Source organism: Megalops cyprinoides, chromosome 4 (genome assembly GCF_013368585.1).
Source record: "Megalops cyprinoides isolate fMegCyp1 chromosome 4, fMegCyp1.pri, whole genome shotgun sequence".
Classification (NCBI taxonomy): Eukaryota; Metazoa; Chordata; class Actinopteri; order Elopiformes; family Megalopidae; genus Megalops; species Megalops cyprinoides.
The window spans coordinates 26,018,574-26,045,138 of record NC_050586.1 but is presented as its reverse complement, the minus strand read 5'-3'; the positions used below and the strand labels follow the sequence as shown (position 1 = coordinate 26,045,138).

General features: G+C 44.6%; 1 protein-coding gene across 1 annotated transcript in view; it reads left to right on the top strand.

Annotated features, from left to right (window-relative positions):
- The first annotated feature begins 1,564 nt into the window (after window positions 1-1,564).
- Window positions 1,565-26,565, top strand: part of pcsk5b (proprotein convertase subtilisin/kexin type 5b) — a 51,625-nt gene continuing 26,624 nt past the window's right edge. The window contains exons 1-5 of the mRNA XM_036526355.1: window positions 1,565-2,084; window positions 6,431-6,535; window positions 17,502-17,624; window positions 21,408-21,551; window positions 23,295-23,371. Coding sequence (XP_036382248.1) covers window positions 1,905-2,084; window positions 6,431-6,535; window positions 17,502-17,624; window positions 21,408-21,551; window positions 23,295-23,371 — 629 coding nt within the window. The 5' untranslated portion in view covers window positions 1,565-1,904. The remainder of the gene's footprint in view (window positions 2,085-6,430; window positions 6,536-17,501; window positions 17,625-21,407; window positions 21,552-23,294; window positions 23,372-26,565) is intronic.

Here is a 26,565-nt window from a genome sequence, read left to right as displayed (position 1 = left end):
TTTGTTGTTTGTTTTTGTTGGTGTCGGTTTTTTTGTTTTGTTTTAATATGGTCCTTTCTAAACGTTTTCAGATGCGCTAGACAAAGATGTCTGAGGAAAAAAGTTCATTCGGTTCATTGGCGAATGGAGGTTGTCACGCAGGATTTCTCCCCCACAGCACTCAGCGCGCGGAGTGAATGAAGCTTGCCCGCTTCGTGAGCTGGGTAGTTGATTTAATTCTCAAATCATCGTCTGTTTTTCTACAATGCTTTAAATTACAGGCCCGTCCCCGGGATGAATAGCCGCGGTCGCGGGGTGTTTTCGTCCCTTTCATCTTATTTTAAAGGACCGTGAGATATTCTTGTCTTTAACTTGTTGTTAGATTTGACAGGAGGACCATTCACTATGGAATTGGCCGCAATTAGAGCAATTATGCTGATTCGCACTTGTTGTGTATGCAGTGGAACAGAGTTTTAGCTATGTGTACCGTCTCTGGGGTTACTTTAGGCTACTACAAAAACAAAAATCAATCAATCAGTAACCGAATTAAACTGACACGTAAAGCTAACCATGAACTGGTGACAACAATATTTTGCGTTCATTCCTAGAACCAGCAGCAGTACAAACAAAAGCAAGGGGCTGGGCGAGTGAATAACGTTAATTTACTATAGTTATCTAATAATGCCGGTATTGATTTGGGAGTGTTTTATGCACTCTGTACTCGCTGGTTTCCAAGCTGTCGGTAACTCATTGGAAGAATGTGTGAACTCAGTTATTGTGAGAAAACACAAGGGACGATTCTTTGTCGCGTTTTGTGTCCTTACAGTTATTGTAATCTTATGACTTGTAAGGATTTAAAACTAAACGTATAGAAAATAGAAAACTGTTACTTGTGAGGAAATGAAAGTACGAAATGAATCAAAGAAAGAATAATAAATACAATACACGTTGTTTACGACATGAACGAATTTTATGTGCACGCAGAATGTTCATATTGTTAAAGTTTAATCCGTTTTAAATACAATATGTAAGCCTTTGCCGGGCACGATCTATGAATATGATTTGGTAACTATTTGAAAATATGTTCATGAAAGTAAAAATATAAAATATAAAATAGACCCTCCTAACCAATGCACCATTCGTGTGAAATGACAGTGAGGGAATTATATTAGCAATATGTCAGCAATATATCTTAATCATGATTAATTATTTGATTTGCAGTTGTATTTGATTTGATTTGCAGTTGTATTAGAAGTACGTCTGACTAATAAAATAGCATGACATAATTCGTTATCAGAAAGTCTTTCTTACAACATGTGGTCTATATCAAACATTGTAAGACTGACTTTCCGTCATCGTTACATTCCATTCCATAAGCGCGTAGAATATATGATATATCATATATAATCACACGCCATTTAAACACGCAGTTTAACCACTATTTGAAAATTGAGTATTGAGTATTGCTCAAAAACACGAGCGCAAACAAGGTGTCTCTCTAAGACCCTGAGGAGCGCCGAGGAACTCCGCTGTTAGTTGTTTCTACTCTCTCCGGAGTGTTGCTAGTTATTTGGGAGGAGGCGCTGTAGCCATTTCCCCACTTTAAAGGGAAGAGAAGGCAGAGATCCCAGTCGCGGGGAAACAGACGGATCAGAGATCGGCAAACATTTACCCTCTCCGCGAGACCGAGCACGGCGGAGACTGAAAAGAACTCCAAGCTATCCATGCACGGGGCGCAGAAAACGCAGATAAGAACCGTTTAACGGCATAATACTTTGAGACTGTGTGCTTTCTGTGTGTGTTTGAAGATTAAAAGAAAGGGTCTATGAGAATCTTGCTCTGCGGCGAGAAGAAGTTTGGTTGTTTGCCTAACAGGAGGTGGGGAAAGAGGACTGTTAGAGGAAGCCTCACAGCGTCTGCAAAAGATGATTTGGAACATCGCTTTGAGGACAGGGTTTATGTACGTCCTGGCGTTGTGGCTTGGTCTAATGCTGCCTCTGTGCAAAGCTCGGATTTACACCAACCACTGGGCTGTGCGGATAGCTGGGGGTCCCGAATTTGCTGACAGGATAGCAAGCAAATATGGCTATAAAAACATGGGACAGGTAAGGCTTTATTCAGTTTCATCTAAAAGTTCACTTGCAAACGTGTTGCATTCCAGTAGAAGATCCGCATTCGCTAACTTTCCCCCGGTATTGATCTTTTGCTTCTGTTGACAGTGGGTGATTGGATTTTAAACATGTCGCTGCTGGGCTAGCTTACTCGTTCGAAAAAGTATAAAATCACAAAAAATAACGTTCTCTGAGAACGGTTTAAATTCCCACGCGCTTTATCGAAAGTCCCGGAAAACATGCCGGTGTAGATCGTTTTCAGTGATCCACGAAACGTCTCACTTATTTTTGATCGGCTGCATTAATTTTAATGTGTATCTAACTCGGAAGAGGTGCGAGTCCAGCTTCGGAAACAACAGGTGTCCACTCAGGAAACACTTGCATTTTATCTATGGCCATAAAATGGAATGTGGAATAGCATTCTAATAACTGTAGCAAATGTTCTTTTTAAAGATTAGCAGCTACTCCTCATACATAGAAGCCGTTGAAGTCTGGTTGGGGTGGCCAATGCACGTTATGGTTTTTGGAAGGAAACGACTGAATTTCATGGGTTAGCAATAATGAACCATAGCTCATTGTTAATTCATGCCTGATATCGCGTAAATTTAAAGAATTTTACACCACGGCTGATTTCAGAACAGAACATTTGATGGAGTTCCGCTGAAATCATATGAAATTAACAGTACTGCTAATAAAACATTACTTCTGCTATGATAACGAGAACCGGTCATTTTCGTTACTGAACATACGATTTTGCACTTCAGTAATATCCTAACTATGGGACACTAGGGATGTCACACGAATACCACGATTCTTTGTCTACAAAACACTGTATTTCAGACGGTTTCTGTATACCTTTAGCTCACCATAAATCGAAGGGAAAAAAATTAAGAATATGTACCACTGAAGGAGGTCATGCACTCCGGACTCTCATTCAGTTCTTCTCCGAACGTAGTAACAGCAGGCCGCGAGATGTGTACAAAGGGGCCTACGCGGTGGAATACCACCCACGTCTACAGACGCCCCTGAGTTAAAGTTGAAGTTTGAGGTGATGGCACCGGAGAGCAGCTCTGCCTGCCTCTCCTGTCTTCAGCACGGGTGAAACGCATCATAGGACTTGGCCGTCTGACAGGTGGTATCTTTTTGATATTGCTTGGTGGGTCCAGTCACGCTAATCTCCTTCCTGTGCACATGGTTACCGAAGATGACGGTGGCGATGGTGATGATATCACCTTCTCGCAGGCCAAGGGCTGCGATGTTGGCGCTAACACCACGGCTGAACTAGAGTTTTTCATCACATTATTTGGCTCTGGCTTCGATATCATAATCCTGTTGGTCCGGCTGTGGAGGTCCTGTTTTGGTCTCAGTGTGAAAACGGAATGTATAACAGATGTCTCCTGCTCCTTTACCTCTGTGTGTGTGTGTGTGTGTGTGTGTGTGTGTGTGTGTGTGGAAAGTAAGGCGGCGAGGGAGCCGTATTGCCCGACCACATGCCATCTGACGCAAAGTGCATGGTCCACATATGCTCCAGGAGTCCTGCTGTTCTAACACATGGCCTGGCCTTCCGTGTGTGTGTGCGTGTGTGTGTGCATGTGCGTGCTTGTGTGTGTGCGCGCGTGTGCACACGCGCATGTATGTGTGTATAGTGTGTGTGCGTGCTTGCGTGTGTGTGTGTGTGTGTGAGAGAGAGAGCGAGAGAGAGAGATGAATGAGAGCAGCTTTTCCATCTCTGTGTGAAAGGAAACTGAGACGGTCTTCTCTAGCTGTGCTGTCCATCCAGGAGGGGTGGGCGTGCATGAAGCTGTCAAACGAAGATTCATAAGATTTTGAATTTTTTTAAATGAAATGAACAGAATTGTGTGAAGATTAAATGCTTGTTGACCTGCCACACTCATAACCGTCGGCATTAAAAGTGTGAGGGGCTGTGCTGGCTCTCATTGCCTCCTTGTGAGAGAGCGCCCCCTATGTGAGAAGGTGTCTCGCAGGACATTCTCTGAAAACAGACTTATGCTGTTGGCTGGTACGGGGGTGGATTTCCGCTGAGGTTTCACTGGTGTTTTAACAAATCCGATACTCCACTATCAAGCTTTTGATTATTATTTTTTTAATCATTTGGTTGGTTAAAAGCTCATTTGTGGCTTGGAGTAGGCCACATGTTCTACAGTTGTGAGATCTGCTGTTGACCTGGCTCTCTCCTAGCCTTGCATGTGGATGACTGCCATACGTTATGCAGAAGTGTATACCAGTACATTTACATCCGGGCTACATGTGTGCCCCTGACAACATATCTAGGTCAACCAATCAGTTGCCTAGCAACATAACAAAAAGTCCTAGCAAACAAGGTTAAAATGCAGAGTTTCTAGAGAATGTTGCTAACATAAAAATAAAAAATGGAAAGTGAAAACTTGTAGTGTTTTACACTCTAACCAAAAGCAGCGGTCAGTCAGTTTTTGTCTTCTTTGAATGGGTTTGATTACATTGAACAGAAATATTTGGGATCACTTTTGTTGAAACTGTCAAGTGTTGGTGATCTTTAGGATGAGTGAATGAGCATGTAGTGTGAGATGGGGTTTGAATAAATCTAAGTAAGCTTTAAACATTTCAGTCACATATTCAGATTGGAACGTGGATCTCTGTAGGATTGAATTGAGCAACCCCAGTCTTTTCTCCATGTGAAGTGCTAGCCCCCGTGTGATTTACATCTGAATATTTCCCTGCTTGTAATTTGACACTTAATGGAAAAGGGATTCCTTCACTTCCTGCTTGTGTCAACTTGTTGAGAAAAAGTTTCCCGCAGGGTGATTTCTCTGCAGTCTTCTCATTTGACCTTTGACCCACTGCCAAGTGTAATTTGCTGTTGGTGCACAGGATAAGTACAAATCACATAGATCACAAAAAAGAGGGGACAAATGGTTCCTACAGAATGTAATTATTTTTAGAAAATCAGGCGTTCGTACACAACAATGTTGTTGCCTGCTTTAGGTGCTCTCAGAGTGTTCTGAAGAATATAATAATTTCTAAGGCTGAGATTAATAATTTACCATGAGAAAGTCAAAGGTCTCTTTGGTTTATGGATTTGAAATGACAATGAAGAATTGGTGGAAAAATTGATTGCCATGAAATTAAGATAACAGAACCCCCCCAGGAGCTTTTTCTTCTGACGGGTAGGGAGCTGCTTTGAGAGGGCTTGCCCCCTAAGTGAGAAAATAGGTTGGGGCTAGGACCACAGATACTCTATTTATTGGACAGATATTTAGCCTCTGTGTGCTAAAGGTTGAATCCATTTCTGCTGTTGCTGGAGCTCCAGGTGCTCTGATTTGCAGCCTCATTATGAGTATACATGAAAGGGGTGTGGCCAGCGATGATCCAGCACTAGCAGCGCAACATGGAGGGCACCTTATTACAGTGCTCTCTGCAACCCCACCCAGATGGATATGGCACAGACTCTATAGATCCAGCTGAGGTACTTGCAGTCACAGTCATCCTCTCCGCCAGGACGGGCAGGACTTTTTTGTATTGGTATTTATATGCAAGTGTGATTGCCAAAATGGACCACGACTCCTGCCAGTTGGAGGTGAAGGGTCACGCACAGATGTGTGCGCTCTTAAACAAACCTGTGTCTCTTTAAATACCAGGGCCATGTCAGTTTTGTTACTCTGACCTTGGTGTCATAAAAATAGGTTAATGGTTCTGACAGCCCTTGAAGTGCAGTATGCTTTGTAGCAACCGAAAGTGATTACATTGCAGAAATGATTCAGCTGAATTACGCTGGTGCTAACTGTGGGCCACTGGGGTCAGCTGATTGGGTCACACTCAGCCAGGGGCTGTGCTGGTTCACACCACTTTCGTTTGCTTAAATATAAAGTGTAATCAAACAATCCCATCCCTAAAGTGAATAATTCAGTTTATCCATTTTCATCCACTCGTGAAGCTCACAGACATTGTTATACATATTCCAACATAATAATCAGATTGCATTTGTCAATGAACAACAGTGCCCTTTACACTGGCTGTGCTGTTCAGTTTTTAAGCATTCCTAAAGCTGTGTGGAGCTGTACCTCCGATGTGCCGTTTGAGGAAAGGTGGAGCAGTGCATGATGGTGATCGTTGTTTGGTGATGCTCGCTGGACTGGAGGGCTAGGCACTGTCCCAGCCAGTCGCCATCTTCTCGTGTTTCCTGTGCTCGTAAACCGATCAGGGATCTAAGGTAACATTTTCATCTGAGTGACTTCACCAGTGGGTGCATAATTTATGCAGGCCATGGGAGATGAGGCCTGTGGAGGTGTGTAGTTTAAAGGTGTGGCTCTCAGCTTCTGTGTGCTTCCTCTTTTTTCCTGCAGATCGGCGATTTGAAGGACTACTACCATTTCTTCCACAGCCGGACGATAAAGAGGTCGATCCTGTCCAGCCGTGGCCACCACAGCTTTATATCAATGGAACCAAAGGTAAGAGGATCCAGGTCCCCTAGCTCTGCAGTCACTGAGACACACCTGGATTATTGATGAGACACTGGACACCTAACAGTGTGCTGCTCACTATTTAATGAGCTAGCCATGTCCTTTTTCTCTCCAGCTCTCATTCTCTCTCTCTCAAGTTCTCACTCTGTCCCTCTCTCTTTCTTTCTCTTGCTCTCTCCTTCTCTCCCTCTCTCTAAATACAGTTTGAAGGTAAACTCCAGCAAGATTTTACTGAAAGGTGACCACGACATGTCTTCCATGCCGAGAGAATTTTTTTTTTTTTACACACCTTATGGACGGGGAAGAGGAGCATTCATTTGAACGATGGGTTAGGTTGGGTGTGCTCCACAATCGCTCCTGTTTCCCTTGAGACATTTTCTCTTCTATGGGATCAGCCTGTTTGGGCTCATGTTTTATTGAGACATTCACCAGTGTCTACCCTGCCTTGGTAGGAACCCTTAAGGAGAGTTAGACAGAGAGAGGCTATGAATGAGGGAGAGAGAGAAGGAGAGGGTGTGAGTAATAAAGAGAGTGTGTGTGAGGCAGAGACAGAGGCTGCTTTTCGTGTGAGGCTGTGGGAATGTTTCTCCCCCCCGCCCCCACCATACCCCTCGCAGGTGGCGCGGTGGCACGCGGTGGCTCTGTGAAATCGGTGCCAGCTGGACGGGAAGATTAGCGCCTGGAGAGACAGGCGAGCACACGGGTGTGGGGGGGAGAACGGAAGAGGCGATCTCTTCTCCCAGATCTCTGGATAAACCCTCGCATGAGCCTGGGAATCGCCCCCGATTATGTTAGCTTTACGGAGGTCCTCACCCAGGGGAGGAGCTTCACTTAATGCTCCATGTTCTGCTGCCTCCATTTGTCTGTCGTTGTTTTTGTTTGATACTGGTAGCCTTCGGCTTCAGGGCCCTGCTCCCTCATGCTGCAGCACACTGCGCTGTCAATGGCAGCTGTGGCTCTGTACTTATCAATAATATTCCTAACAAGTAATGAAGATGTTGCCTATATTATCCAGACAGTGTGGATGGTATGGCTCCTCTCATACTGTGCTGAAGATCCCTTTTCATCTGACTCTTTTCATGTGGATTTTGTTTGTAGGTTCTTCTTAATGATGTACAGACTCTTCCGATTTTGCGTATTATTGCACTCAAGAGAAGTAAAATTACATGCATGCTTAACTGATGTATTTTTTATAATTCACACTGAGGCTGAAAGTAGCGATGAGTCAAGCTAACCACTTTCTGGGAGTGTCTCTCAGGAACCGGTGATTGTGAGATGTTTCCTTGGTAGTATTGTAACGCCTCTGTCAGCAGTGTAGACCTTCGGCCCTATTGCCTCCAGTTAAGCCATGCAGTCAAACTGTGTTTCTTCTTTAGAAGACGTTGACTCATCTCTTGTCCTCTTGAACATAAATTTAACCTGCCACACCCATGCTGCCATAAATATTCTGGATGTCATGTTTTTAGCACCGTCTCCTGCTGTGTCATGGAGGGAGGACCTTACCTCACTGGCTGAACATTGGCTGGCGTGTGCCTGTTTACGTACATTAAATAACATTTGTTGAGTAGATGTTCTTATCAAGAGCGACTTCTAGCACAAGAATAAGAACAACCCATAACGGTTTGCCATTACAGGTTTTGTCCTGTGGAGATCCAAAGTTTTTTTTGATTGGTAGTGCTCAATAGTTCTGTCCATGATGGGGTTCATGAAACCTCACTTGTCGCTCACGGTGCTGTCCTGTAGTCCTGATGTAAACCAATTCTTATTCAGCACGGCAGGGCATTGAAACCTATTGGTCAATCTTCTTTTGAACATCTGCCTTTTGGGGGAAAATGGTGACAAAATGCGTATGCTTATGATTTTTCCCTGACTTCACAATTGCACCTTGGAATATAGATTAGTACCTCCCAGCCGAATGAATGATTAGGATAATAATCAGTGGGCTGACAGCTGGTACTGCTGAACCACAGAGAGGCTGAGGAGGCCTTGGCTCTCTATTTCCTTTCTGCTTCCTGTCTCTCCTCACAGGGAAAGATGGAGATTGAACAGCCATCAGGTCAGCGGAGACATTGGCAGACATGACATTTAAACGTTTTCTCCTCTTGTGTATTATTGTAGGGTTTTATTGTGTTTGTGGTATAAATGTAGGACAGGATGGCCCTGGGCTTTAACGCACATGTTCAGATGTGGTCTGTGGTACTCTGTATGTGCTGTTTAATGTGACCTTACTAGATGAACCTTTTCTTCTACCTTTGCATTTTAAGTCACTCTGGATCAGAGAGTCTGTGATCCAGAGCGTTTAAATGTAATTTAATGTAAATTGAGGGAATATCTGTAGTGGAAAGCAATATGGTAAGTAGTGGTTGCCTAGCACATGTCCTTCTCATCCATGTGGGGTCACCCAAGGGGAACTGTAGAGGGAGCTGTAGCAGTGGATCTGCTTTGGCCTTTTCTGGCCACAGTCTGGAAATGGTCTTGGCCCTGTGTTTGTCTGGAAAGTTTGCAGGTTGCATTTTGAACCACAGTGGCGGTTATGGGGAAGGAGCGAACACTTTATGGCTTCTTAAAGAGGATTTATATATAAAAAAAAACTTGGCTTCCATTGCCCTGAAAGTTCTTCAGCCTTTAAGGACGTTGAGCTTAACTCTGCAGTGCCTGAGTAGAGTCTCAGCTCTTCCCCTGTCCTCTCTGTGTGGGTTTGTCTGGTAGCTGTGTGCCCTGTGCCTTCACTTGGCAGCCTGCTTCTGCAGGATTTGACTTTTTTCAGGAACTCGCCTGTGCTGTTTTTCAGTCTTTACTTTTCATCTGCAGGAAATTGCAAAACTCCCCAATATTCTGTGCCTGCCGAGCTCCCTGAGCTCCAGAATTGTGGAGTGTTTGCAAAACGACTGTCTCTGTGGATTACTGGAGTGATTAGGAGTTAATGCACACACAGAAACGTATGGCTGGCTCTTGCTTCTGAAGAGCGTGCAGAAGCTGAGTCTTAGAGGTGGAAATGAGCTTTAAAGACGCTTTCTCTCAGTACTGAGAGGTTGAGGGCCAGAACTTCAAAACTAGCGACCATGTGTCCCCTCCAATGATATGAAAAACACCCTTATGGACCGTCTCTGTGGAGATTTGCTTTATTAAAGAAAGTAGTAGGATAAACAAAGAGCTTGTGTTGATAAGTCTGAAGTATTGAACTGCCCTTTGATGACCATTTCTGTAAAAGTCAGTAGGAGGATACGGCTTAATGAATTAGAATATGGCTGTAATCAGACTTGTGTATATTGGGTATATTGCATATATAGAGTATACTGGGTATGTATTGGGCTTAGCTGTTAGTCTTTCTCTGCCATATGTCCAGCTTCCTGTTAGGGGTTTGCATGCCATAATTAACAACACTTTAATTGTGCAGAAAAATAATTGTGCAGAAAAATGACAGAGGAATAAAGCCGCAGATGTCTGTGGTGCAGACGTCTGGCATATATTGTAACAAGCATGATTTAACATTCTTGTACTGATTTACTGTATACAAGTTGTTAGCCGGTGGTTTGGTTGCAAACTAAAAGCATCAGATTTACACTGTATATTCATTGGGAGTTTCTCCTCAAAATATTAATCCAACTCATTACTGTGTGTTGATTTGTTGGCTTTTTAACTAGATTAAGAGAGATGTAGATGTCTAGCTTGCCAGATGTATGTTCAGAGTATCAATTCTTTGTAACAAAAACTGAATAGATGGAGAAATTAAAAGCAAGCAAAGCAAGCACATGATCTCACCTGTCTCTGCAGTAGGGGACACCAGCTAGTGTGCTTTATGAATATTAATGGTGCATATCTGCTTTTTCTAATGAAGCTTTCAGCTCATCTCCATTACTCAGGTTGTGTTTTGCAGAGGTTAATGTCTTCAGCACAATCCCTCAAAAAAGCAGTTTTGCCAAAGGTGTGTTATAGGATCTCTTTTCTGACTGCTTGGTCAGAAGATATAGCTGAAACCCACATTTTGCATGCAGGTAAGATTCTGTAGCTGTCTTAAGGGTGAAGATTCATTTTTCATGGTGTTAGCTATCTTGTGTAACAGAGCTGAAATTTGTAGCTTATGTGAATCTTGCATAAAGCCAGTCGGATAGGAGGTAGCAGAGCAGTTTCAGCTGTGATGTCGCTCCATGAGATTTGGCTAGCTAGCGCTGTTGCCAATGGAGGCTGTGATAAATTACCTTTAGCTCAAATGGTGGCATTACTGGTCATTAGATTTTAGTTGTGGGTTGAGAACAGAGGTTAGAATCTGTCTTGCAGGGGTGATGCTTTCACTTTTGTTACACTTGCAAAATACAAATTCTGGGTCAGTTTAGAGAGAACTCCATTTTTAAATTTTTTTTTTCTTCCATGAGGGGGTTTTAAGGACGACGTGTTTGTTCCAGCTCAAGTGAAATTGTTCCCTTGTAAGGTCGTGCTGTACAACATATCAGCAGCTGGGACTATAGTGTGGTATGGTATAGCACCGTGGAGTAAAGCATAGCATATTTTTTTGCTGTGGAGTGTAATACTATAACCACTGGGCCTGTAATGGTACAGAGATGTGCACATTCAGGTCCCAGCTGGGGCATTTCTGTTCTACATCTCACCAGGAATTTAACCAGGCTTTGTAAATATCCCTGAGTATAGAGGAGTAAAAATGTAAATGTGTTGGATAAAAGTCTCCTAAATGAATAGATGGTAATAATTCTAAATCTGTTATCATGGAAATGATGATACTGCCAGGAAGGTGTGCTGTGCAAGTAGATGACCCCCCCCCCCCCCCCCCCCCCAACACCCCTGGACTGGTGTTGACTCAATCCCTCGAGGAAAAACTGGAAAGCAACTATATGCACAATTTCCAAATGTTCCACGAAAGGAGAGGGTGTGATATGTAAGGTAAAGATTGCAGGGGTAGAACAGTATTAACAGCTCATAACGGACTTCAGCTCTGCACTCGCACTTTGCATGCATAATTCGGCCTGAAATCTTGGCTTTCTCTCTCTCTCTCTCCCTCTCTCTCCCCTGACCCATATGTAGACCTGCCACAGAACCACACATGTACCTGACTCATGAAGAAAGTCTGATTGGCTGTGTGTGTTTCCACACCTGGTCTTGAGCATAAGCTCTGAGGGTGTGTTGACTGTGCTTCATGATTTGCTGCCTTCAGGTGGGCTCAGTGTACCTGTGGTGTACCCTGTAATTCTGAACTCCTACACATCCATTAATCAAATGACTTTCCCCAACCATAGGTACCAGGTTAGCTTTGGCTCTCTATAGTAAGTTCAAGATCATTGCCTTAGTGGCTGTGTGGGAGAGAGAATTTAAGGGGACAGGTTTTGAGCTGGGTTGGGAGTAGATTTGTGGTGACATTTTCTTTTGAGCTGAGCCCATCAACTCATCCATTATGAATTGACCCATAGGTTTTATTGCACCCCTTAAAGGTGGTGTGAAATGAAACTCACAGAGGACACAGTGCTGTAGGATCCATCATGCACATGTTCTGGGAATTCCCAGTAGTAAACCATGTATAGCAATATGTAGGATCAAACCTATCAGACCCTCTGCATAAACGGGCACCAATGCTAACTTCACTCTTTCTATTAGAGGATGACTCAAACTTAATGTTTACTTTTCAAGAGAGGCATGTCCCCTTTGCAGCTCTGAATGCAGGCAAAAAAGCCATCCTAAAAGCTTGGTTGGAACCTGTGATTAGCCTCAGGAGATAGTGATTGCTTTACTTTGTAGATATTTTGTCATTAGATCCACAGCTAAAATTCACAGTGCTAAACCAGCAATATTACAACGTTGGTCAATTGCTGTAGAGCATGTGAAATTTATTGCAAAATACTCTTACTGTACCTGGTAAGTGAATATTTATATTTTTTCTATTTGTTCATATATTTTCCTACCTGTTTCATAATAGTGTGTGTATGTGTGTGTAGGCCTGTGTGTGTGTACATGGATATATGTATTTATCTTCATAGGTATATGTATAAATGTGGTGTGGTGACATGTAGGCATGTAGGCCAACGAATTTACATTGCTGTGTTACATAAATCATTTATATCAAAATGTTAAATCACCAATAAAAATGATCGATTAAAAAGATGGGCTTAGTGTGTATGTTAGTCTGAGACTCAGGGTATAGTGAGAGCAGAGAGGAAGAAGATGGCAACAATGTGTGTTTTTACAATGTCTAAGCCACTCTGGCCCAATTGCAGTGACCTTAACATGGGTTTACACCCCACGTTTACACCATTATCTTCACACCATGTGAAGGTTGTTCGTGATGAGATGTATTCATGTAGTTGCAAGAAACATGATATAACCGTCAACTTCCATAGCAATCAACTGAGGAATGAATCCTCACAAGTTGTTGCATTTGTGAAATTTAATATGGGGAAAAATCCAGTTTAAACTATTTTTCGTGGGCAAATCATCACACATTGTCCTTTCAACCCAAATGAGTTGTGTCTGCAGGGGTGTGTGTATTGTAGATAGGCTGCCTTAGAGGATTGGAGTGCTAATTTCCACACTCAGTCCCTCATTTGAGTGTCTGTGGGGTGGATATAACTCTGATTTTCTTCCCTGTCTCAGTCATAATTCCCAGCCCTGTGGAATGTAAGATAGAGGTATGACCTCCATTTGCCCACAGGAGTGACTCTGGGGCAGTTATTATCACTAGCAGGAGTAGCTCTGGGGTAGTTATGATCACCTGCAGGGATGACTCTGGGGTAGTTTAAATGCCTGTCCCCTGCAGTCTGTATCAGTAGACCACACAAATGAATGATACTGAATGAGACATGCACAGCTATGAGCAGACTATCTTCACCCCAAACCCTCCCATATGAAACGGGCTTAAAAAGAACAGGATGGATGATTGCATATAAATCTGTGGCACGGTTGGGTGGACTGAGGAATTACAGTGGTGCGCGTCCATACAGAGCTGAGGAGGCCCAACACATCAGCTCAGAACAATCGCAATCTTTATCTCTGTGTGTGCCCTTTCTGATGCATTGTAGCTATATTAACTCGGTCAGATCATCTTTCAGTACTGGCAATACGACACCTTGCTTCATTCCCCAGTCCATTTACGCGGCTCTTATTTGTATTCAAGCGTGATCGTGCCCATTACTTATTTATATTTCTTTTTTCGATGGAGTAATTGAGAGAACGTGCCGTGCTCCAAGGTACACTGCCGGTGACACACCAGTGAAGACCCCAAAGCTCTAGCCGCGGCTCTGCTCTGCCGCCGGGTTGCCTCTCCTGCCTCTCAGACCTCTGTCATTCCAGAACCTGCCGCAGTGTGCCGGTGGTATCCTCTCTGAGCTCCAGCATTCCACACCCTCAGTTCTGTTCCATCGTGGCCTCCCTTACACAGGTGCCGGGAAGTACAGCCGAGCGTGTGACTTTGACCTAATAAAACTCACTTTTTAAATGTGAGTGTATAGGCAAAAAAGTCGGTGTACATTTTTTATAAATGTAATGCGTTTTTAATTTTCACCGTCATACATCATCATTTTAGCATTGAAAGGTTCTGCAGTTAATCACTATAGCAGTGCACGCATTTTACCTGGCTAACAAGCTGGCTCTAAAACAGATCAGTTTATGAACTGATACATTTCAAATATACAGTATCTCCTTCTACATTGTTTATTTCCCCTTGTTTTAAATGCACAGCCACTCTTTAACACTCTTTAATGTCATTGGAAAGTGTATGGTAATCTATGCACACATTTTTCAAAGGGCTACTTTTGTAGTATACTGAAAGAGATGCTGCATGCAGACAGGCCAGTTTCCAGCAGCATCAGTCTGAGTGTTTGTCTGCGACAGCCACCAGTCCAAAAGAGAAGGACGCAAGAATCTGTGTGAGCCCACCGACTCGCCTTCACTACAGTTTGGCCCCTCTGCCAGTCGATGTGATTGGTGTCTGTGTGGGGAGGCGGAGCTGGCGTAGCACAGTTTGGCACAGAGTTTAAGCCCTGTCTGGCTTAAAGCAGATCCTACAGAATCCCATATGCTTTGATTGTTGGACGGTGAGGTTTTGATTTCAGGCAAGCGGTCCTGCTGTTGTTTTTGATGTCTTTGCGCTGCATTGGATGAGAGCAGCAGTCCGAGCGTGCACAGGACAAGAGCGTGCATGGGAGCGCGGGCACAGCCATACCATTGCAAAACTTTGATCTTCCCAATGAACTTTGATCCTGGATGACAAGCGTTCAGTTCCAGCTGGAAAAATCTCGATGTCTTCCCTTCCCTGTCGCTGTTAGGGCCTCTCCACATGCATGTCTTTAAACTCTGTCTCTAAGAGCTTTTTAAGGCAGGATGTGATGTTGCTCGGCTCTTTTTGGTTTATTAAAGCTGGAATATGAAAGCAAAGTTCTTGGTAATCGCTCGCACCGTCACTCAAGCTTAATGATGTAATGCAATTAATCATTTCTGCTCTCTGCGTTTTAATATTTAACATAAATGACTGCAAAGTTAATCCATTTTAATTTTGTAAATCGAAAACTTCAAATGCCTTTTTATTACTTATATATGTGTAATTCCCTGGGGCTTATGTCAGTCTCTGAGGTAGCTGACAACCTGAGAGCTGATGTTATTATTGGCCTGCCAAAGCCTCCTGCTTAAGAAACTCTAATTAACGATGACACAGAAATGAAATTTAATAGTGAATGTGGAATCAGACGTTCACAGCCCTCGTTATTTTAGAAATGTCACTCTTGAGATCGATGGCAATTAAAGTCATTAGTATTGATTTTTTTTTTCCTTCCAGAGGAGCTCTATCTTCACAACAGGATTGCGTGATTTACTCCGTACCCTGTGATTTGTGAGGACACTCATGTTTCATTTGTACAAAGACAATTTACTAAGGGGCCGGTTTGGCTGGGATTTTTTTTTTTGTCTTGGTGAAGACAGATTGAATGAATTGGACATATGCAATAATAATAGCCAGTAACGTTCACTAACTCACTGGTGCCCTGCTCGTCTCCAGCAGCATTTACGGCCGCTTTAATATTTGATGACTGGGAGATTTTTGATGAAGTCCAGAAATGCTGGAAGCCGCGGCAAAATATATGATTTATGAGGAATGTTCAGCAGACTTTATTAATGAGCCTGGCAGCAGACTTTGAAGTATGTTATGAGAGTGCATTGTGCATAAGGCTGTCTGAGCATTGGCACTCCAGTGGACAAACCCCACAGTGAATCGCTCTCATACTAGAGACTAGAACAGCAGTGCGCTGAAAAAACAGCAGGTTGGGTTGAGGGTTGGGGGGGTGGGGGGGTGGGTGGAGGCTGTGGAATGGTTGTCCTCAGCGAAACACCTGTAACCCTGCAGTGAAAGAATCCAGATGCTGTCAGGAAGGTGATGTGACTCAGCTGTTTGAGTGGAGTTTGAAACCTGTCGCGAGCTCGCTCTGGCGCTCGGTGCATTTGATGTGTGCGCCTGGTGTACGGCGAGAAACACAAAAGGCCGCCCGACTCCTTGATGGGTTTTCATATTTTGATGTTTTGATATTTGCACGGAGTGACTTATCAGCTCAGGCAGACTCCGGCTTCTGAGGGGTGTCAGAGCGTAGCCCCGCCGGCGCACAGTGACCTTTAAGCGGTGCCGTCTGGCTCTTAATCCTGCTGTGTGGCTGCATCGGTGGATTTCAGTATTTATGTCTGGGTGGGAGCTGCTGCTCCATTTTGCCCAGGTGAGGCCGACATGCACCTGGCATCTGAGGAAGTCTGGCTGTCCCTCTCTGCTCATGTAGTTGCATGAGAGAAGGAGAGTGTGTGTGTGTGTGAGGATGGCACATTCTGAAAGCAGAGAGGATGGTGAGGATTCCCCGTGTTATGAATGGATATGAAGTCCAGGCCTCGACTGTCTGGAGGAGAGTAGCGTAGTGTTATATCTGCCATATGTCCCTGAAACTGGGCTCAGTCATTATTTCTGGGAAAATTCTGGATCCATGGCCGGTGGGCTTTTCTCCTGATCACGATCAACAGACGGCACACAGTGCTACTTAACAGAGCGTGTCCAGGCACAAAGGATTCTGGGACCACAGCCTTCTAAAAAGAAGTTGTTTCCAAGAGAGAGGAGGTGTGTGTGTGTACGTGTCTGTGTGTGTCCTTTATGCCCTGTCTCTCTCACTCGCCTTCCCTCTGGACCAATTAAAGTTGTTGGGTATTAAACATTTTCACGGTCCAATCCAAACTGAGCAAAGTGGTCTCCTTGTTTCCCTTGGCGTGGCCTTGCCTCAGGAATGTGCCAGTCAGAGTCCAGAGAGTACCTGGAGATGCGGTCTGCATGGGTAATTCTGTCAGGAGCTGTTTTTACATATAGACTGATGTCACAACACACAATGTGTCTGTACGAGGGGGGATTATGGGGGTGCCCATGGAGGTTAACCTGATTAGTTCTGTCAGATGGGGGGGCTGCTCCTCCATGGACTGGAAGTGTTTCTTTCGGAAAGTCCATTTTAAACGCCCTGAGGGCGAGCCACCAAGACTGCTGTCACACTGCCAGCTACAGGGGCGGCCTGATTGGATTAAAATTCACATCTCACAGATGAGACCAGAGTGAGCACCCCTTTTTATACAGAGCCGAAACTGCTTCCTTTTGGAGTAGGAATGAGACTGAATACTTGGTCATTCAGTAACTAGAGCACCAATCGGTAGGCACACAATCTTATTTCTCTTTGTGTACATGAGTGACTGTCTCCCCTGGTTTTTGCAGTCTCCCTTTAAATGACTCCCCCTCTCACTGGACTTCTAAGAATATCTGTCAATGACTGTCTCTTCTGGTTTTTGTGGTTTTCCTGTGAATGATGGCCTCCCCTGGTTTTTGTGATCTTCCTGTCAATGAATCCCTCTCTCTAGGGACTTCTCAGAGTCTCTGTGAATGACGATCTCCGCTGGTTTTGGCGGGCTCTCTGTGAATGACGCCCTCTCTGGCCTTCCTCGGCAGGTGGAGTGGATCGAGCAGCAGGTGGTGAAGCGCAGGATAAAAAGGGATTACAAAGCTACCCCCCCCAGCAGCCCCCAGTCCATTTACTTTAACGACGCCAAGTGGACCAGCATGTGGTACATCGTGAGTATGCAAATGAGCCTCTCTGCGCCCTGCCAGGAGCCATGGAGTGTGAGTGTGAGTGTGTGTGTGTGTGTGTGTTTGTGTGTGTGTGTGTGTGTGTGTGTGTGTGTTTGTGTGTGCAAGTATCTGCATCCCTCACACAAAAGCAGATTACAGATGGTGACATCACTCCCAGGGGTCAGTAAAAGTTAGTTCAGTCCACTCCCTCGTTTGGATATGACTGAATGCTTGCTCTCTCATTTGTTTATGCTAATTATTAGGCTTTGCTTGGAGACGAAGCCAACGCTCACTCTGATATGAACCTTACACCACATCTAACATAACCCTTACTCTAACCCTAACCTTAAACTTTAGATCCCAATAATGTAGCCAGAGCTATTTTCAGTGCAAGCACACATGCATGTTAAATTATGTGATGTTATTCATTGAAATATCCCATATCCCTTCAGATTCATCGTGTCTGAAATGCTTCATTAGATGGAATATATTATTTAAAATAAGCTGGTTGTTTGGTCTGGTCATATTTGCAATACAGGAATGCGGTGTTATTCAAACTGGAGGCCAGAGGAGGGAAGACATTAAAATTCAGATTATGAATCCTCTTGTTGCATTAGTGCTGTCTGATTTAGTGTATGTGGGATTTGTGCTGTTTGATTTGGTGCGTGTGGCATTCGTGCTGTTTAATTCAGTGTTTGTGGTGGTGGTATTAGAGGCATTCAATTTGGTGTGTGTGTCATTTTTTGTCATTTAAGTCTACCTTGTGAAGGGCTCATTAAAGGTAGGGCAGCAGTGTAGTGGTAAGGAGCAGGGCAGACGTGTGATACAGTTGTAAGAAGTAGCAAGGTAGTGTAGTGGTAAGGACTAGGGCTCATAACCCAAAGATTGCTGGTTTGATTCCCCAGTGTAGAATTATCTTGTATCTATATGGATAACTCATAAGTCACTCTGATTGCTTCTAAAGCAACTAAATATAAATGTATTTGACCTCATTGTGATGCAGGGCTCTTTTGTTAAATCTTAATGCTCATTTATTGGGTTGTGTTAACGTTCGTTTTTGGGCTCTTCCACCGGGTCAGTAAGTTTTGTTGGCAGTGTCTGCAACTGTATACACAGTGATCAATTTATCCAAGGTGAAATGAGCCAGACAGAGCTGGATTTTCAACCTTTAGAAATGCTTTACCTTTGTAGTCTGGGTATTCATGTGTCCACAGTACAGGTCTGTCTGGGCAGTTCCAGGTAAATGGTGTCCCTCCTGGACACCCTGTCTGCCACCTTGTTCCCAAACATGTTCTTTAGCGTAAGTGATGCAGTGGGTGTAGACCCACAGGGTCAATAAAGGAAATTCCTTTGTTGGTGGGGAAATGCTGACCTGCGAGATAGTCACACCTGCTGTTGATGTGGCAATGGGGGACAGCAAGCCAACAGAGCCATCACTGAAGACGTCAAACATTTTAGAATGCAAAGTCTTATTTAGAATGCAAAATCGTATTCTGAAATGCAAAATCCAATTTTAGAATGCAAAACGAAGAGGCCAAAATGAAGATGAAGGGAGTAGGCTGAAGCCCCGCGAGTCGCTGCCAGCCACAGTTCATTACAGCTGATCGCTGGCAGGGACACCAAGCGCGATAAAACCAGACCAAGCACAGTGTGTGGTGCCAGAGTTAGAAGTGGCAGACCCTGATTTGTGCCGGCGTTCTCAGCACACACACACAGCAGGGCAGATTTGGAGCCCCTTGCAGGATAGGAAACCTGAATCTCTCCCCTAGTTAAGAGAAACCTGTCAATCTTTAACTTTTTTTAGATAAGGACGATACTTTGGCCAGAACACTTAAGTCGATTTTTTTTTTTGTTTTTTTTTTTTTTTTGGTCTCTTGCTGTTGACAGTTTGAACTCTACATAAATAACACGTGAGTGTGTCACATCTGAACGGGGACCTTGGCAATGTGAGGGTTGCACGGCCAACCGAAAGCCTCGACAACCAAGCCTGTAACAGGAGAAGATTCTATAGGCAGAGGTTTTGAGGATATTGAAGTGAATCACGTTCTTAGGTTTGAATTCAGGAAGAAATCTAAGCCTGTTTTGTTGATGCAACAGAGACCTACATTAAGACAATCAAAGACGTGTAGTCATGTAAGAAATTAGTCACAACTGGTGTGAAAATACACATGCACAAGTGTTCACACTTGCACAGAGGACTAGCATTTTTCCAGTGGTCTGGGCACATACAGGTAAACCTGGACATTTTTTAGTGATTGGTATGATTGTGCTGATGACGTGTCATCTTCAGTGAAACGCATTGCATCAGGATTTGGGCCAGTGTGTTGGAGTGTTTGTGGAAAAGCCCTCTTCATTCCAGAGTCTGTGACGTGTGGTAGGGCTGGCACAGCTGGGACCTGCTCAAGCTCCTCTGGAGCGCGTGTGTGTGCGGGTGAGCGTGTGTGTCTGTGGGGCGGGCCTATGGGCGAGGCAAAGCCGTAGATCCTCGCCCTCCCCTGGGTTTATGTAAATAAAGCTCTGTGGTAATTAGATTTATCGGCTGTATTATTTCCCTCGTTACTGTAGCCAAGGATATGCACAAAGACAGGGATTGTCTGCTTTGTCAGAGAACACAAACACATTCTGGAAATTTAACATTGAGGGGGTAACAGACGGCAGTGGGAGGGGCCTTTGGTGGGTGGGTGGGGGGCGAGATGTCAGAATTCAAAAAAAAAAAAAAGTGCATGAAAGCAAGTGGCACATAGATGTTTCCTTCGGAATTGGCAGCATCTGTGTTTGTCATTGAAATAAACCCACCGGCCCCAGCTGGCTGAGGGAGAAGGAGCAAGTCAGTCTGTCAATGATTAAAAAAACAAATAAAGTCAGTAATTTGCATATTTATTCCCTCAGTCTCCCACCTGCCCTAGTTTAACGTCTTCCTTTCTGCCCTCAGCTCATTCCACCTGCCTGGAGTTTGTGTTTTTCCAAATACTCCTAACCTCTGCTGTTGCTTAAAACATTATGAATGGAATTAAATCCAAATGTCATTTAAATCACAGATAAAACAGGGATTTAATGGAGGGGGGTGACTCAGGGGAACCATGTCTACTATGATCTGGGTTTAACTATTTCGCCCAATTAGGTATAGGACTAAATCATGCTTAGCCAAATCATCATCTGCATATATTGCGCAGGGCCAATCAGGGTTAGTGAAATACCCCTCTAATGCTTTGCTCTGAGTGCGATAAAAGTTTACTCACCTGTATGTCATTAACGAAGGCGACTGAAATTTTCCACTTCAAAGCACAGGGAACAGCGATGGGGGAGGAATCTTAATACTCCTGCTTTATGATATCAATACGGGTCGTAAATTAAACCCACATCCATGCTTAAATTTGCCAGTGTGCTAGGAAATGGCCTCTGAGCAAAGATGTACCAGCAATGCATATAAAAAAGAGTAAGTGTCTGCAAGTGAACTTTCAGTCTCTCCTGAATGTAAGTTTCCACTCTTCTTTAGATGGCTGTGGGAGTCTGTGCCACCTAGCCTAGGTGTAAGATCTGTGAAAGACACACTCCGGCTAGGGTATGCACAGTAATGCAGTGTCAAAATGGCTCCATGAACATATTGTTATATACAGGGGTGGCAAGCATACCGCTAGCCACGATCAGTTTGCCATCTGAACGCCTTCAGATTTCCACAGATAGCGTGGGTCAGTGGGAACAGTTCAGGTATACTTGGTCTACAGCATAAATGTGTACACCCTCCTTTTTTCTCGCTTAAAACCCTCTCCCACTGTCTCTCCACAGCACTGCAATGATGATATTCACAACTGCCAGTCGGACATGAACATTGTCGGGGCTTGGAAGAGGGGCTACACCGGGAAAGACGTTGTGGTCACCATTTTGGACGACGGCATCGAAAGAAACCACCCCGATCTGGTCCAAAATTATGTAAGTATGCTGCTTCCTGTGGGGATTTCTGATGAAGGGGGAGATCAGAATGCTTTTGCACATCCTGTGAGGACACTGTCAAAGAGCCCAGAGTTTAAAAAAAGAAAAAACTCTGACACGTGAGCCAGACCACACACTTCATTCTGTTTCAGTGGTTTGGCAGCCGCGGAGGTGGAAGGGCCACTGTTTTGTGTTCAGTATAAAACGAGGGGCGTTCTTTTGCATTGTGGGAATGCTGTTGGCACTGGGCAGAACATGGATTAGCTCCTCCCACCGCAAGCTGTTGAGAATACCCTTGTGTTCCCCTCATCACCCTGAGGGGTCAGCTGGACCAGGCCTGTCTGAACCATCAGCAACTTTGGGTCGGGATGGCTAATTCATAGACCAGGAACATCAGTGTTCTGATAATCTCTCCCAACACAGTATTTAGTCCATCCATGCCTGGTTTGGAAACGGAACCACACCCCTCTCTGGTACCTCGCAGAGAGATGAATTCACTTTGCCGGTCTGCTCTTGACCCCATTTCCTCAGACAATTTAACACCGCAGGTGACAGTGTGACTCCCAGAATGCAGCGTTCCCTGACTTTACTCTGTGACCTTAGGCACTGCATTCTTAGGTATTCACACCACATTGTCGACTTGGAGTGTTTTTAGCTTTTTTTTCCAGCGAAGACCGTTTGAATTTACTGCTTGAGTGCACTGTGTCTATTCCAGAGGGGGGTGGGGGTGCAGGGAGAAAAGGAAGCAGTTTTATCTCTGGAACTCCGCGACACGGAGAAGGATTCTGAGATCGCAGCCCACTGGTTTTTGAAATTAAATTAGGAGGTGAAATAAAATGCCAGGTTGGTGCATATAGTTTGGGTGTTCAGGGTCACCTAAGGACATTGCCACTCTTTTGATTCCCGAAAGTTTCCCAACACCCTGGCAACGGATGTCTGATAGTCAGGCTGCCGGTTAAAGTTTATCTCAGCCCTCTGCGACCCGTAGCCAGGTATTTTTGAAGTCATGTCTATACCCAGCTCTGAGCTGGATGGAGATCTTGCTGGAAATTGTAGGGTAGTTTCTGAAAGATGTTTTTTACATTCCATGAGGGTCCCATCCAAACGTCCATCTCTGTAGCCAGAGAAACTCTTCTTGTTAAAAAGATACCACACTCTCCTTTCCCTCCTGTCTCTGCTGTAGTGTCTGCTGAGCTGAACACTGTGCTACTCTCTGTGAATCAGTGAATATGGGTGTGGGTGTTCACTCTGCATGATTGTGTCAGTGAACAGCAGTGACAGAAGTTTAATTTGTATCGACAGTAATCGAGGCAGAAGCAAACAGGTCTGCCTCATTGCTGACAGATCTGCTAAAGCGCCCAATTCCACCAGAACGCTTTCAGTGTGAGAAAGGGGGGGCATTTCAAGTTGTCACAGTAGGAGCAGAGCCAGCGTCCGTTAAACAGGAGGCCGTCAGCTCCATTTTTCCTGTACACAGTTAGTATTGGAAGCTCTCAGTGCTATCTGCTGTATAAGTACAATAGCTAGGGATGGTCTTTCTTAAGTTACACCCGTTCATGATTATCCATGACACTACAAATCAGAACTCCTTTAACAATGAGAGACTGATTTTTCAGTTAAATGCGTAGGGCTGAACATCCATTCAGTAAGTAGAGTGTCTGTGGTGGAACATGTCATCTGTTCAGTAAATTGAGTATCTGTGGTGGAATTCGCTGTGCATACTGCCTTGTGTTTCTCTTTCAGGACATGCAGGCCAGCTATGATGTCAACGGGAATGACCTGGATCCGATGCCTCGCTACGACGCCAGCAACGAGAACAAGTAGGTCCGGCCAGTGTGAGGTTGGGGGCCCCGGTGGGGCCTGACGTAACACGCATGCCCTTGCTAATTTGTACACAGACAGAATGCGGGTGCAGATGCCGGACTGAGCGGGAGTGGCGGTAAAAACAGGGCAGGAGGTTATACAAGGGTCCCGCCTCTTGGTTTGGGTTCAAGATGGCTTTCTGTGGTGTGTTTTTAAGCAGAGGACATTCTCTCTGTTAAACAGCCTTCTTCTCTGTGTGCGCATGTGCGTGCGTGTGCGTGCGTGCGTGTGCGTGTGTGTGCGTGTGTGCGCAGGCGCGTGTGCATGTGTGTACGAGTGTGCGTGTGTGTGTGTGTGTGTGTGTGTGTGTGTGTGTGTGTGGTGTATGTGGTGTGTGTGTGTGTGTGTGTGTGTGTGTGTGGGGAGCATGCCAAATGAGATGCCACACATGATAATTTGCCTTATCAGCACAGATGAAAGGGAGGTGAAATCTCAAGGCTGTGTGTTTTTTGGCATTTCTTAGTAATCGTCTTGCTGTTTTCGTCAGTTTTTTTTTTTTTTTTTTTTTTTTTTTTTTTGCGTAGTTAACTGGCAGTGCTGCGCATGCTGCAGCCCTGGAGTGCAGTCCTTGTCTCTTGTTTATAAATGCGGTCACTGCTCCGTTACTCTGCAGGCCCTGCCAGTTTGGCTGTTAGAATGTTTTTGGACGGTTTAGTTGAAATGCTTTGGCAAACGTTCTGTCCTTAATGGCGGTATGTTTTCTTAAAGTGACAGGGGGGGTTAGACACACGCTCTGCTTGGAGAGAGATCATTCTGTCATTTTTCTCTCTCCCTTTAAATTCAGTTCAGTTCAGCCTGTTTTAAATAAAATGCGTTTCAAGTGGCAGCCAAATGCATGTTAACAAAGATATACGTTTAAGCCGGTGAACATATAGATATTAAGCAATTGTAATGATGAAAATGATTGTTGTAATCATAAAGTTAGAGAAAAGGTGAAAGTAATTTATTATTATGAATTATTACTGTAATTAAAATTATGATATCAGCCACAATCATTAGCCAGTGTTTTCTGGCTCATGAACATTGGCCGAGTGAGATATTCAATGGTTCTAATGGGGCTGTCCTTTCCTTAACAGGACTTGGATAAAAAGTCATTAAATTGGAACATTTATAAATATGTTTTTCTTTGTCTCGTCTTTTCTCTGCATCTCCTGTAGCGCTGTGGGTTACTCTGGTGACTATAATGTTGGGGAGCTGGTCCCAGAGCAGTTCAGTTTATACCACTGTTATGGCCGTGATCAGGAGCTGGTTTTTATGAGAGGTCTCAGAACTGTCAGAGTCTTCTCTCTTAATGATACCCGCTGTTGCAGAGCTGTGAGCTTCATAAACGCACTGTCTCATGAATTTCCCCTCAAATCAAGCAGCTGGCTGCACAGACAAAATTACCTCTTTTTTTCTTTTCATAAAGGGTCCAATGTTTTGACAGCGACACGATTATTTTCGAATTGAGCCCAGACGAGGGAACTGAAACTCAAAGGCTGTGATTCACTTTGTGGAGGTATTTAGTCTAAGGCTGTCTGCCTTCCCCTTGTTAACATTTCTTGGACACAGGTTACTGTGGTGAAGGACAGACAGGTGTTTGTGTGTCTTCATACACATAGAGACAGGGCACTGATGGGTTAAATGGTCCTGTTTGCTGGTCCATGTTGGGGTTAAAGGTCATTGCTGTGTATGTGCTGCTACTTGGAGCTTTCACTGAGAGTGCATATTGCTTTAGCCTTTGTGCCTGTTACTCCATCCTCTGTGCAGGTTACGTTAGCCTCTGGGCATGTTACATTAGCCTCATTGCACACCATTTGGGGTCATTTGGAATATAATGGAATCCAGGGGCTGGTGAGGCCATCAGATGTTCCTGGGTCAGGTATTATGCTGATAAGCATGCTTTCCCTCAAAATGTAATTCCAGGCTCCAGCTGGATGCATTGTATGCTACATTTACATTTTAAGTAAACAATGTTGTTATTGACGGAAAGGCAAGGCAGTGCTATTTGGACAAGTTTGTATGATCTCACACAAACTGCTCACTGAAATAACTGCATATTTGTGGTTGTATATCCAGAGCCGATGGTGATGTGATGGGAATCGCAGTCTGTGAAGCAGCCTGGAAACCGGTTTTAGGTGTGATTCCCAGGTAGGGCATTACTGTTGTGCCATTGATCAAGCTGTTAAATGTCAATGGCCCCAGTATGCAGACAGCGGCATGATGGGTAACATGTTACAAATGTAAGCCATGCAATACAGCAGCGTTTTGTTTTGGACCCAGAAGTTGCCTGAATCAGCAGGCTGTTTCACGTGCGTATCTGAAATTTAGCCGTGGATTGAGCAGCCCTCAGGTAGTAGGCGAGAATTATACATCTGAAGCTGTACAGAGCCCGCGCCTGAGGAGCTGGAGCAGGCCGGGATGGATTCTGTTTCTGCTGGATATTTTACTTTGTCATGCTTTGCATACCGCAGCTCCATTTTTTTTTTCCTCGTGTTTTACAGCTCCAGCTGTTTACTGTAAGGGGGCTTCGACCTGTTTAATTCCTGAAAGTCCATTCCTTCCCGCTCTCGCTCCCTCTCTCCCTCTCTCCCGCTCTCTCTCTCGTGAAGAACAGGGTGTGCTTTCTGGCAATCTGACTTTTCACTCGGGGGGGAACATCTACAGATGAGTAATCGCATTTAAATATTTTCTTTGTCGATGACATACTTCATCTGTGTCAGTGAACTCCTGTGTACTTTGGAGCGCAGGGAGGCCATGTTCCGCTGAAGAGTAAAACTACTGTAACGGGGAGAGTATGAGAGAGAATCAGGAAAACAAAGGTTGGAGAAAGAAGGAGAAGGGGGAAAAGGACTGAGAGAAGGAAGAATGGAGGGAGGGAGAGAGAGAGAGGGCAAAGATGAAGAGAAGCAGGAGAGACTGAGAGAGGGAGAGCGAGGGGGACAGAGGGAGCTCTGTGCCAGCGGAGGCTGTTGGCGTGCTCCCACTTGGCCGGACGGTAGGTGCTGCAGACCCCAGCTGGCAGTGGAACCTGCATCCCCGCAGAGGCGCGGCTCACTGGAGCGTGATGCTGTTATTGTTGTGCGAGGAATCTCTCGCCCTCATAAGTGGTTTATCTTTCTGTGAAATCTCATCGCCCTGTCGGCGTGACCCTCGGCTCAGTCTCTGAGGC